The sequence below is a fragment of the Diachasmimorpha longicaudata genome, chromosome 2 (genome assembly GCF_034640455.1).
Source record: "Diachasmimorpha longicaudata isolate KC_UGA_2023 chromosome 2, iyDiaLong2, whole genome shotgun sequence".
NCBI classification, from domain to species: domain Eukaryota; kingdom Metazoa; phylum Arthropoda; class Insecta; order Hymenoptera; family Braconidae; genus Diachasmimorpha; species Diachasmimorpha longicaudata.
This window is the reverse complement of record NC_087226.1, coordinates 8,183,178-8,197,768: the sequence shown is the minus strand read 5'-3', so window position 1 is coordinate 8,197,768 and position 14,591 is coordinate 8,183,178. Positions and strand designations below refer to the sequence as shown.

Sequence of the window (14,591 nt, the reverse complement as noted above, 5' to 3'; positions counted from 1 at the left end):
CTACGTGACAACGGTTGCGTTTCTCCATTTTCTCATTATTAACGCGCGATGAACGTCTACTATATTATAGATTTTTTTTCCTTACGTGCCAACTTTGCGGGAATTCGTAGCAATGAACTTCACTAATTTGAAGTGATTCATTTCAGTTCCAACTATAATAATTACATGATAAAGAAAAACTGTAATTTATTGACATTCCGGATTTTTTTTCACTCGAAATGCTAAAGGATTTGTGACGTCTTTATTCCGAACACTAGACAAGACAACAACATAGTATTTATTCTGTTAACTATTTTTCTTTAACTGCAAAAATGGGAAATTCGAATATTAGTTTGATAAAAAAAAGTATTTTTCGTCAGTCTCTTCAGTTACAAATTTTTTCCCTTGACTTTCTTAATTTCATGTACAGGCTATATATATTTTTAGGTACATAAAAAATCAAAAGTGTGTATATTATTTCCAGTGCTGTTGACGGTTTGAAATATCTTATTGAACGATATAAGAAATAAAGGAAATCACTCATTAGTGAGAGATTCAATAGCCTTTTGGTTATTTATCCCCTCGAGAAATAAAAATATGATTAATTTCTCGGTCGATATAATCCAGAGCGTAACAAGGGACTAATCCAGACTACCTGTCATTCACATAGCGTCTAGCCGGAACCATCATCCGACGGGGCACAGGATTACCACGCGTACTAATTTAACCTCTGTCTCTTATCCAAAACACAAGGCATCTCTACCCCGGGAATTCAACACGAAAAATCACTCGGTCTTTCTAATGCGAAACTAATGCCACAGGAGTCCATTCAAAAATCCTCGGTTTCGAGAAGTGACACAACAGGTGTTTACCCATGCTCCAGACGGATTTATTCGTGATTACAATCTTGGGATGAATCCTCGAATTACACGGTCAAAACGTCGAAACCATTTGCGGGAGTTCGATAGGATCTGGGGCGGGTCATGGGTTTTCTTTCCGGTTTTTGAGGACTCATCAACTTCGTCAAAAAATTTTGGCCCACGAGGGGAGGAACCGAGCATTTTTGGTGATTTGATGGGTTGCGGACAATGCTTTCTAGCAACACATGGTTTAATAATTTTCGATGAATAGGGAAAATTAGCTGTACCCATTAATTATACACATTGCGCGGAGGTCAATTGTCACTTTCAAAAGCCGACTTATTTGATTAACAAAATCGACAACCTTTCAACTTTAATTCTGAAAGTTAGTGACATTATCGCTACTTATCAGTAACATAATCCATCGAACATCTAAAGTGCAATAGAATTCTAGTTTCCGTAAACTATTCCAAAAAAATCAAGATCACATCCCGAAAAACCTCTCTTCCAAGTACCATATGGTACCCAAAATAATCTATCAACGAAAACGCATGGGGCACTATCCCCAAAAATAAATTCAAATATCCCAAAAAATTACATTCCAAATGAATTTTTAACGTTGCAATAGCATTCACACAAAATGGCGCGTTTGAATTTGTCTGGAGGGGTTGGACTGCTGAAGTCACCCTCGTCGATTTCCCCAAAAGTCCTTTTCCAACCCACGTTGGAGTACGGATTGTGGGGTGAATATCGAGGGGTGACTTCACGTTATGTAATCGTATACATGGACTAAGATCCGGTTGGTTGTAAGAGTACAGGGGACGTCGCTTTGTCGTCTGGCCATGTGTTGCTAATGCGACTCCCATGGGGGGGTCATTTCTATTCTATTTCTACTCTCTCTCACTCCATGTTACAGTTGGGCCGAAGAATTGTGACGCCTCTTCATTCTATTTCCAACCCCCCATCCCCCGCCCACCATCCACTCGATTTCGGGTTTTTTTTTTTCACCCCTAGTATACGACCCTTATCGCTTATGATAAACGCATCATGGAGGACCCACAAGGGCGCTGCAGATTGACGTAAAATCAATGAACAAAGTCAATGGGGCTTTGGTCCTCTTCCCATGGTGAATTTGTACGCCCTTGGCTATTGGGGTCTGTGTACGTATCCCCTATCCCAGTGCCTGTTACATTGTTAACGAGAAACGCGTTAACAGCACTTATGCCACCCTATACTCCAATGTATATTCCACGTAGTCAGGCATTTACTAGCACCTTCTGGCTTGACACGTGCTATTGACTCTAACTGCAGAGATATTCCAAGGGCCAGGTGATTTTAAGTATATATATATACCTGCATGGAGGAAAAAATTACTTAAAAATGACGGAACAGTTACGCATTTTATCTCTAAACATTCCATACTTTTCCCTGAAAGTTCACTGAAAAAAATCGTAACAGGTAATTTTTCGAAATAGAATTATTAATTGACAATTGCCGCCAATATCACTTCATCATGTGCCCAGCAAATATTCCATTCTTAAGTTCACAATATTGAGTGAATTCCATCATTCTCATTGAAACCTTTACGGGATAAAAAAAAATCAAAAACACCTCAACTTGATCCCCTCGAAAATATCGAAATAGATCCCCAGAAATATGAGAACTCCAAACATATTCCTTATTGGGAACCCTCGGAGAAGTCTTACAAAAAAAAACTGTCTCGGGACGTGCGGTATCACGATGAAATTCGCCTCTCACTCACTACTAGCTTGTACTACAAAGCCTCATTCTGCGATATGTATCAAATTATCCTCATAATGGAAAATGGCGGCAACGTTACACCTACCAGGTGTCACACTACCCCTCAAAGAATGGTAAGCAATGTGGGATTAACACAATGCCTTATAATGCCCACATTGGGAACAATAAATGGATACGTGACAATAGAATGGAATGATACAATAGGTGTTGGTTTAATAGGTGTCCGATTCCATTTGTGTATGAGTTTATTTCATTTACAAGTAGATTTTTTGGACATTCTTGGGCCTCGGGGGCATATTAATTCACACAGGGGATGATGAAATCGGTGGTAATCAATTATTGGAATAAAATTTGGGTATTCAACACGCGATGAAAATTTTCCTACGAGAAAAAGTTATAATTTCCACAGTTTTCAATGCGTAAAATAATTTCTAATAACAACCACTCAGTGATTTTCTTTTTAACAAATTCAAGTGCTACCTCGACTTCTGCAGAGGATAAAGAGGTGTACACAAATGCCTTTTTCCGGAAATGAGGTGAAAATGTGCAACTCGAATGCTCTTTTCCGAACAGGTAATTCTAACACTTCATTTTCTCTTCTGCTCGTTGTTTTCATTCTTTCTGCTCCACTCGTTTTTTTCTGTTCCTCATTGCGACTCCGACAACAACGGCATTTCATCAGTATCTCTCGAGATTGCTACCGTTTTTTTGCCACCACCCCCGATTTTTTGTTCACTTCCTTCTTTCCTCTATTATCCGCTGTTTCACTTTCTCATCGCTCACGATGTACTTTGTTTCAACAAAGAAATTTCGCTGTTCGGTAATTATGGAAAACTCCTTACGTTGAGATTCTTATATTTTAATTTTGTGAATGGGTTTTTGAATTTATTAAGCAGGGTTGAATATTTTTATATAAATCCGGGAGATCAAGTGGGTGTCGCATTAAAATATTTATCGGGTTCTCGAGGATTTGTTTAAAAGACTTGATTCTCTAGAGCTTGATTAGAGACAGATTTTTTTTCTTGAGATCGGGAGGTTAAACCGGAACGAAACATTTCTTTTGGACGAATCATAATGATGGGTTTTTCAAAAAAAAATCGGGACAGCGTCTAGATGATATAAAAATGGAATATTTACACGGAAAGATGTTTTGTTTAAAAATTAGATCTGCAGAGGGTAAAACGTGGGACGAAATGACGATGAACTACTTTTTAAGGGAAGTTTTGTTGGACAAATTAGACTTGGGAGGCTAATTTTTATGATTAAACTAACCTTCGTTCCTCCTTTCGCCCCCTTGAGGTCTCATTTTTACCTCAAATTTTTCGCGGTGTATTTCGCAGTCGCTAGGAATTTTAAGGTTAAAATATCCGACTCGGGAGTAACATTTATTTGAGTGGACGATAAAACATTCCGGGACAGCAACTCGAGTATCCCTTCTCGTGTCTGTAATATGGATGTGCTTGCATAGTTATACACACTCGTTAGTGGGAATGACTCCTCGACTTTTGGGGAGACTACAAAAGCCACTTTTTTTGGTATCCGTCCATTGGAGTTATACTTTTTTCAACGGTAGCCAACAAAGTGTCGGTTTCTCGTTCGTCAGGTCGAAATGTAAACAAAAAATAGTCGCGAGGAGAATCATCCTCGGTAAGTCATTAGATTAATTTTGGAGTCGTTTAGGATTTGGGAATGAAGAGATACCAATTGAGATGCCTTCCTAACAAGCACACCATCACATAGAAGAGAATCTTATTTGAAAATTTATGTTTGATCCGAGTCTCTGATTTTTAATTTTGGCTAGGATCATTCGAATTACTGTAATCTGTTGTAAATCAGAGTTGCAAAATTCATTTTAATGGTATCACGAGTAGATGGACAATACCACACTCTCGTTGTGTCTGAGATTAAGATCTTCATTTGATATTTCAATGGTTTGATAACCAGACACTTCTTTACTTTCCCCTTTTCTTTGTCAATTTATTGATGTTCCATTTTAAAAAATTGACTGTATTTTTCTATTTCCTTGGAAAATATTTTGACGTACGATCCATAATCGTCGGGCATATAAATGTAGTCTCTCTCGTTCATGTACAGGTGGAAATAAATTCGATATTTTCAAAGTTTCCAACAATAAAATCTATTACAACAACAGAAATGTTTTTGAAAAAAAAACGACGAATAAGTCTGCCATTGGAAAGATTTTCATCACGTAGAGAGCTGTAACTCCGTTACCCCCTCAAGAGAGACCATCCTGAAGTTGTATAACGTGTCTATACTTCTTTCCGAAGGAAAAACCCTATGATTTGAGTGCCCATGGAAACTAAACTCAATATGGCGAAGTCAATCCAGCTCCTCCTGTACATTGGAGAGTATCTCAGTTCCGTGGGGCTTGTGGGGAGTCATACAAAGGATACTAGACTTTGAAATACAATCGATAGTCACACAAATGCGTCGTGAAACCCAGAGATATTTTAACCCTCGGTGATGGCGCAGTGATGTATATGGAGTCGATGGACTTGGCTGATGGATTGCTCAAACGCATTATACTGATGGGGACGAACTACCATTTTGTTTTTATGAGGTGTATGTCAGAATCAATGGGAATGAGAGAGTTCTTTCTCACGTGATGTTTATTGAAACGAAATTAATTCTTTTAATTTCGTTTAATAGGAAATAACATATCATTACGAACGTACAGTTTAATATTTTCGTTTTTAAATGATCACATTTTCAAATTTCATATTTATTAGAAATAGGGAAATGACGGCAAATTGAATACTTGATGATGAAAAAATTTTAATTATTAGAAATCGGATTTATTGAATTTTAATTATTACAGTCAAAATCACTTTTCTTTCATTATAAATTTATAAACTCAGTTGATACATATTTACATGAATTTTGATTACTGCTGGAACAGTTTTCATGTTCGGTTCGTTAATGAAATAATAAAGTTGCAATAAAACGTGTAGGGAGCGACAATTGTTAAGGAAAATTAACAAAAAGCCGTTGGTAACAACCGTCCAACAGGGGCTGGGAAAAGTGCCTGCCGTTGGAGAAAGCATATTGAGTCGCGAATCAAAATGCAGCCACGGTCTGTACAGAGTGAAGAGGAACCCTCGAGGCATTTTGAGGAGCCCTTGAGTACTAGAGTGAAGGGCCTTCAAGTGCTCGACGAATCGCTCACTAATTGCATTCGTGACATGCCCTGAAACTGTCAAACGTCTCTTTTACCTGTATAGGACACTGAAACCAACAGTTATTCACTGCTCTTGCTCTACGAAATCATCAATTCACAGATTAATTTGATAGACTACTGCCATCAGATTGATAATTTTTTCATGAAATTAAAATTATTTATTGAAGTTTAATCGTTCAGGCTCAATTGAAGGGAAATCAGACAAAATCAATGAACAATCAATGCGATTAAATCACAGTTCTATTATTATAAATAAGCGCCCTTTTATATATTTTTAATTATCCCAAACGTATAATTAATATTGTTTTCGTCACCTCAAAATTGAGTAATGAGTACCTCCTCAGGGAGCCCCTCATTATCAATCGACAACTTCTCAATTAGCAATCGAGCTTCGAGTACTTTCCCGAGACATTTTCAAGCATCTGAACTCCTCAAATAAAGCCTTCATTTTCCCCAAAACCTCTAGTCTCTCAACGACCCCGAATCAATTAATGCGGCCTGTCAACCCATCATGAAATTACCATGAGAAAAAAATATTCTCTGGAGAACGTGTCAATAGCCCCTCGGAAAATTGGGGACTAATGATTATTACATTGTGATATCATCGTTGCGATTCCAACAATGGCTGCTTCTGTTCGACACGTACACAGCGCATAATACACACGTAGGACTTTCATTCGCCCCTCACACGTGTCATCCCCCCTTTTCGGCTCCCCTCCCCTTTTGCGGAAGCGACGTTACCATGGTTACAACATTGAGACTCCACGAGGGGCTGACAAAATGGTGAGACACTGACTAGTCAATATACATTTTGGATAAATATGCCATTGTGGTTTTTAAAAAATTCAAAATGTTCTCAAAATATTATAAAAACTGAAAAAAATTGTTCCCGATATCAGGGGGGAAATTTATTTTTTAAGTACAAAATCCCGAGCGATTTAAATAGTTTGAAATTTAAAAAAGGAAGATTCAAGTGATCTTCATCCCACCATTAATTAATTCACTCGGCTCAGCACATTTTCAATCAAATAACAATTTCATCAAGCTGTTAGCTAAAAAATCAAACTAAATTAATGAATTGCCCTCTTTCTCATGTCGTTTGGTAAATCTCATGGAATAATCAGACTAAAATCTAATTCGCCTCATGTAAACTTTACCAAATTCACAGTAACATTTTCCCCAAATTAGTTCACCGAAGAAGTATTGCACCTCCTGTCTACCCATTGGACACATCCCCCGGCGATTCACATCCCCAAACATCCGCACACATTCATTCCACCCATTGCCAACGGAAGGAACGTTGAGAAACTATTAAGGCTATAACTCGTCACAAAGTGGTGACAGAATTTATGCTGAGATAATGGGTTGTACAGCGAACCACAGATGTATAGTTGAATGTAGGTGCTTTTCCATAACGAGACGCCTCCCGTGTAGTAAATTAATCATTTCAACGGCTGGCTGTCGTATTAGTAAAGGCGGATAAGACAAATGAACGTTGTGGAGCTTGTTAAGACGTAATCCGAGAGATATGTCCGCCACCCTCGTTCCCCCTGTTCCCCCGTTGTCGCCCTTCCTTCCTCCCGTCTCATCCCACAATTCTCAATCTCTTCGCGTCCTCGACGCCATCTCGTATATTCAACAATCGCGACGAGACTCACTCATTCCCGATTACGACGCCATTTTTATCAGCAAGGCCTTTGTTTACACCCTTGACGCATTATTTTTTTTCACTTTCAATTTTCATTTTAATTCTCTTTTTTCAACTGTCTGATACTCATCGACTTTCCCCCCTCACTCTCACGGCGGCCGGAAGCCGCCATTTTTGAGTCGTAAAATCCGAGATCTTGTGCTTGGATCTCCTCACCCGGGACCATTCTCATTTTGAATACTATGGAAGTCTGATGTAGTTTTTTTATTGTTTGAAAAAACGTAGCAGAGGAAGGGAGCGATATTTTTGTCGGGGCTGACAATTCTCACGGGATAAGAGGTGGGTGTTGAGTGATTTCAGATTGTGGGATAGGGGTATTCTGTTAGTTTGGGTTTATTCGGGTTTTATCGGACCACCAAAGGATTAAATAAATCAAATAAAATTGGTACCATGTGATGAGAAATATGACAAATAAATTTATTTACCGAATTTTATAGTCCCCCAGGTCAATGGTATCATCAAGAACAATGATATTTATAGGCTATTTTTAAATAATGTCAAAACCCAGACATTTTATCGCTCTTTCATTTATCCGATTTATACCAAACTGGTTTATACATCAATCCAATACCTAAGTCGACGTGTTCTTGTCATAATCATCACTGATCGATGACTAATCCCATCCCAACTGTCGACGTGTATTATCTCCCAGGCACTTGCATTTTGCGATACAACACGAATTCACTAACATCTGCTGTTAGAGTAGCTCGGTGGTGGCAATTGAGAGCCTGAGCACTTATAGAATCTAATGAGGCTAACTTGACGAGATTGGCACGTACTAGTCATGGTAGCGGAACAAAGACCACCCTGGATAATGCACCACGAATTCTCTGACCGACGGAAACGACATGTGTGAATGGAGGGCAAGACGAGAATACTAAATTTCAACGAAATTGTGGGCTATTGTCAATTTTTTTTTTTTTCGTGGCTTCACAATGACTCTTGCATTCCTATTTAGTGCATCCATTTATTGGAAGTGAGGAACGTTTGGGATTGTCCATCGAATCATTTTTAAAGCCCTTAATTAGGGAAATTACCGTGGCCTTACCCTTGGCAGGTTATTCATGAATCTTCGTGAATTCGTGAATTTGTTTAATTTTATCTCCTTGCGAACATAGTTTTGCGGTATTTTTTTTCCGTCGGTGTCAGCTCTAGCTAATTTTTCGCGGAATTTCTCCTAATTTCCCCTTTTCTTTGAAAAAACGTTCGTTACTGTAATGGATAGAGTATATTCAGGTGATTCAAATACATTAATTCCCTAGATTTAATTTAACATGAGTTTGAAAATCCAAGAGGGTGAAAATTTAAAAAGTAAAATCATGTCAAAAGGGGGTAATGCCACTCTCGTTACCACTGCTACAAAATAAGTATCTTGTTTCAATATAACGAAACCCAGCTCAATTATCTCATCAGTATAATTACTAATTCCCAACCAGCAATACCTGCGGAATAATCAACGGTGGTCCAGTAATTTGCGATACAACTCGTTATCACGTGGAAAATATGCCCCAGGAATATTAAATTCCAACAAAATGGCCGTCGGATGCGCGGAAATTTCCAGAAGCTGGTGAGAGTCGAAGGGGATGGAAAAAAAATGTATACATCACGGAGATATATATTCACTCACTCTGTACTCTGCACGTTCTCCGATTACGTGACACGAGTTGAAATATATTCGAGTTTGCACAAGGGCCGAGGGGGTAAAATTGGATGGGTGTGTTGGAAGACGGTGGCGCAAGCGCCTGAATTTCTCGTCGACGAGACGAGAGTGTGAGCGATCGAAAGCTCCGCCCGGGGAATGGAGAGTGAGGTATCGTCGGCTCTTTATTAAATTCTGCCAGACACTACACCAACGCCCAATGACATGTGACCGACAAACTAATATCGACTGATGGATGATCGATGATTGGGGATTTTTTTTTGCTTGAGAAAAAGTTGTGATTTTTAGATAGGGACATGTCTGTCGTGGTGCAAAAAACGATATTTTCGCGCAATATTTACTCAATGGGGAGAGATATTTCTTTATTACAGTATTTCATTAAATGAGTATTTTCTAGAAAATTCTCATTAAGCTTCAATTGTTGTATAGCAAAATATGGCGTTGGGATATCTTTCAGAAATCTTTGGAAGGAAATTTTCTTTTTGAATATTTTTGGACGATTCCTATGTGTTCAAAGATCTTCAAATAATATTTCTTTGGAAGAATTCATTTTTTTGGAGATCGATCGCGATCACTAAAAAGGTTTTTGCGATAATTAATAATTAAACAGCGAAAAATCAGTTGACCTTCTCCTCGGTAGAAAAAAAACGAAATTTATGAGGAATGACTAATGATTAGAGGAGTTCATCTAAATTGACTTCTTTTATTTCAATTAAAACATCGTTTATTTACGTGTGGGTTGAAGAACTTTTTGTAATGATTGCATTATTGCATGCATAAAATTCACAGTTCAACACTTCACAGCGAAAAAATGAAAAAAACCCAGAATTGATATTTCGAACTCTAAAAATATATCTATCCAAACTGATATACATTTTATAGAAATTATTTTAACATCTCGGTAGCGTGGCCGAGCGGTCTAAGGCGCTGGTTTAAGGCACCAGTCTCTTCGGAGGCGTGGGTTCGAATCCCACCGCTGCCATTTTTTTTCCCATAGAAAAACTTAGCCCTTTGAGATACTAATCCTAACAAAATTTTTCCACTGCGACAAAAATTCGTGGCTCATCAAATAATGAATCCTCTATATATCGCTTTAAAATTGTGTTTATCTAGAATTGTTATTGTATATTGATAAAATGACATAATTAAATCAACAATACAATGACAGGTGTAGTAACCTAGTGTTTGAAGTTATTTTACAAATGAGAATTTATATTGTAGAAATAATGAAAATAGTACACTCTGTAACGAGTGCAGACGAGTATTCTCTCGTTGTTCTGGGCGTTTTATTTTTCCCTTCATTTTCAATTAATGGCTCGTCGGGCTGTTCTCGACTATCGATATTGAAGGTTCCTAAATATCAACTGTCTGACGCCATTCGCAATTCAAAAATCGAAAATAAAAAAAGAAAAAGTTTATCAATTCGTGTTTCATATCCATGGAAACTTGATTCAAATATGGAATTGAACTCATCAATATCGAACCCCAATCAAAAATGTAATTTACTGAGAGCCTGATGAGCATTCAAAGAGGATTCCACAGTGCCCCCAGGGCATACCAACTTACAAACGATCCAGTGGAGGAAAAACGAATGGCAATTCATCCTGTAATACAACCAGCAGAATGACATTGTAACTCGATTTTCCAATTCACATAACAACCACTGTAATCAAATATTCTCGTCTGTCTTCCATCCTTTGTCATCTAATATCCCACATTCTCCATACATGTCACAAGCTTTTTGAATCAACCCACCTTATCGATCTTTCCTGAACGTATTTGCGCTATAGGTAGATGAATATTTTTTATCTCATAAGCATAGGGTCTGCCATTAACCATTATTTGCATTACTAATTATTTTAGATCAAGCGATCCAGCTTTTTAATATCAATTTACCAGAATAATTTACACAATTACCTTCCCAATTTCCGGAGTTTTAATCGAAGTTTAAATCAAAATATCAATATTAAAAACGTAATTCATTGCGTTGCATTGTCGATGGAGTCACTATTTAATTGGATATTTATATGGATTAATTGACCTAAAATTCTATTCCTCTTAAATCTTCATCTAAAATTATAAATCTTCAGTGACACAATTTTCGCAAAGCTCAATTTATAACTTCAAATTTCCCCCCATAATCACATGATCCGAAGTTTAATGCCATTCAGTGTATCAATATCAGTCGTCGTATCGCGATAACATCATCAGACAACACGAATCTACGTGACAGGGTCATAGTCCGCAGCCGGGATGAGGCTATCGGAGAAGCATTATGGTTAGTTCCTCAGTGACCGAAAAATATTGAATCAGCCAAAAACCTCTCCAGTGTAAAATACCAGACATTTTCCCTCCCAGTTACTCCCCACCCTTCACAATCATGAATATTCCTTCATCGAAGTTTAAAAAATCCTCTCCAACAATTATCCACGAGCCTTGCGTTGTTGCTCCCTAATTGAAACAAATACTTCCCGTTACGATGAGTCAAACGATTCGAGTCATTCTCCATTGATGACTCTGCCACGGTTTCCGCTAGTGATGTGAAAAAACATATGAAATCAGTGTAAAAGTGGTGATTAGCTGAGCCTCTTTAATGAAAAGAGCTAGTTTTACGCGGTGATTTTCATAATAGAGCAACAACCCTACGGAATCGCACGTGAATAAAGAACACAGTAATACAGTGAAAAAATAAATCATCAAAAAATTATCAGGAATCAGTAGTGAAAGATCATCAAACCGCAGAGGATGACAGTGAAGATTGTGCCAGTTTCCTTATGGGAAACCATTAAACTTCATGTGCTATCGTTTATCTTCGGAGTTTATTTGATTGTTGTGCGACTTTTCAAGTGGGCATGGGACCCCAAAAAGTTCTTTGGAATGGTCCAGAGAGATAAACCACCCCCTTTCATGGTTGATAATAGCCTTGGAAAACATTCCTATGTGAAACTAAAGGTAAGTTAGTAGTGACTACCTTAACATGTTTATTTAATTCATACTGACTAAACCAATTGATTGGCCACGTAATTAAGCTATTGCTTTTGATAATACGAGAATTAATTTTTTTACGGCACCCAATATTTTTTATATAAATTTTCGTGAGATCACTTGGACGACTTGTCTTCTAGAGATTAAATTGAAAGGTAATTTTCAACAGATTGTTCGATATTCAATTCTCCTAGCACTTAAAATTATTTATTCCCCGATTTCGAGGCACTTTTGAACTCAACGATAACACATTATTGTCCTGGGGAGATTTTGGCGTGCGCGGTATCATCGCTCGGGTGATCGTGACGTTTTCAATGTCAATATCAATATCATAAATTGAAAATTAAATCGGAGATGTTTTTGTCAGGGTTTTAGTATTTTTGTACGGAGTCTATCGGAATTCACTTTGACACTGTTCCATAAAAAATGAGCACAAGTGAATAATTTCTCAACATCTAAAAAATTTCGTGTAATAAAGTAACATAAAGTCATTCAAACACTAAACAAGATGTTCTATACAATTTTCTTCAATTTTTCTCTCTGTAGTGGGATTAAATAGATATGAGAAATTTATTGAATCTTTATTCTAGTATTGCTTGTAATGGGAGGGAGATAGATGATTAACGAGTCTAAGAGACAATTTATTAGATTGATAATTTTTTCAGAGCATTAAATTGCATTATGTGGAGGCTGGAGAAAAAGATAAACCCCTTGTTCTGCTGTTGCATGGCTTTCCCGATTGCTGGCTGTCTTGGAGAGAGCAAATACCAGTTTTATCGGAGCACTACAGGTCAATTACTATGATTGTAATTCTAATGAGTCTAATTTGACATGTCGTAAAACACATCATCGCTGTTGTTTTACAAGTGCTCCAACCATTCAGGCTGTATTCTTTGATTCAACAGCAGTTTTTAAATCTCTAGGGTTGTGGCCCTAGACTTGAAGGGCTTCGGAGACAGCGACAAGCCCACCCACACAAAATCCTATAAGATAGACGTTTTAATCGATGAACTGCATCAATTTATTTTAACATTTGGTGTGAGTCGGTGCAGTATCATTGGACATGATCTTGGTGGGCTCCTGGGGTGGTACATGGCAGCTTTACACAGTGATATTATTTATAAATTCGTGGTCATATCCAGTCCGCATCCGAATTATTACTGGAGCGGGATAAGTCGTAATACTACTTTTGATGATAAGTATGCTGAGAAATACTGCAATTTTCATCATAATTGATTGTAATTAATTTTGAATGATTTCGAATAAGTTATCGTCTGTCTCTAGATGGATGCACTTCAGTAGACTTCCATTTCTACCTGAAATGGATGCACTTAAGGAAGATTTATCTGTGATCAATGATACGTTCTCTCACCTCAAGATTAATCAGACAACAAGTGGAAAAAATTATGTTGAAGCGTATAAATATGCTTTTAGTCGAACAGGTAATTATAAATTCAACGAAACAATTCAACATACAATGTTTCATGGACTGACGTGTTTTGGGTCGAAGATTGTCATTTCATCACCTTGAAAAACTGATACTAATTGCGACAACGATACCATTAATTGAAAATGAAAGTAATCAAAGTATTTTTTTCCTCATTAGAGGATTGGACTGGGCCGATAAATTACTATCGAAATTTACCCTTCATGCGGCTCTACTCCATCGAGCCCATCAGCAATCAGACTCTGTTGATAGTCGGTAATGCAGACCCCTCAGTGTCTTTGGAGAGTATCATTCAAAGCTCTGACCTCGTCGCGAGGTTTAACATTAAAGTTATCACCGGCGCTCAACATTTTCCTCATCAGGAAAAGCCAGAAATGGTTAATGAAGTTATTTTGAAATTTTTAATAGGTAAGAACCATGATAAATTAACTCAAACATTTGCAAAGTAACATTCATAACTTTTTTTGAAGACAAAATCAATAGGAATCATTAGAATTAAAGAAAACGGTTCAACATGAATTTTATATTAGTAGAATATTAAATTCACGTTTACCTACTAAGAATTTAACGTGCAATTGGACCACGAATCGAAAAAAAATGGAATTCCACGGAGAAAAATCTCACTACGACCAATCAATCATCATAATGACAATTATTTCATCCACCAGGCAAACCTTCACCATTGGAAAAAACTCCATCAAAAGGAATCGTCTCGACGTGGTTGGGTTCCCTGAGTAGTACAGTAAAATATGGAAACCAAGTACTCGATGCTGTGCAGAAACGAACGAACGATGTTGTAAGTGGTTTACCCAACAAAATACACTATCTAGGTCACACGACAACGTAACAGCCAGACCTATTGTCATGACTGCAACGTCTCCAGAGGTGAGACCATTCAAAGGCTGGGCAATGTCTACTCATTATTCGTTAAATAAAATAGAACATTTTCACTTACTCCATCTACGGCAATCTCTTTTTCTCCTGTAATATTA

At 37.5% G+C, this 14,591-nt stretch overlaps 2 protein-coding genes and 1 non-coding gene across 3 annotated transcripts in view; all 3 read left to right on the top strand.

Moving 5' to 3' along the window:
* The window catches only part of LOC135170672 (dipeptidase 1-like), a 137,476-nt gene that overhangs the window by 13,131 nt on the left and 109,754 nt on the right, over nucleotides 1–14,591 (top strand). The gene's annotated exons all lie outside the window — the stretch shown is intronic.
* Trnal-aag (transfer RNA leucine (anticodon AAG)) lies at nucleotides 10,068–10,149 on the top strand. Its single transcript has one exon. It is a non-coding gene; the product is annotated as a tRNA-Leu (tRNA).
* On the top strand, nucleotides 11,394–14,553 carry LOC135159869 (epoxide hydrolase 4-like). Its single transcript, XM_064115967.1, has 6 exons — nucleotides 11,394–12,119; nucleotides 12,818–12,942; nucleotides 13,076–13,351; nucleotides 13,437–13,594; nucleotides 13,759–14,007; nucleotides 14,268–14,553. Exons 1-6 carry the CDS (start codon nucleotides 11,913–11,915, stop codon nucleotides 14,444–14,446), a joined length of 1,194 nt encoding a protein of 397 aa, XP_063972037.1. The 5' UTR covers nucleotides 11,394–11,912; the 3' UTR covers nucleotides 14,447–14,553.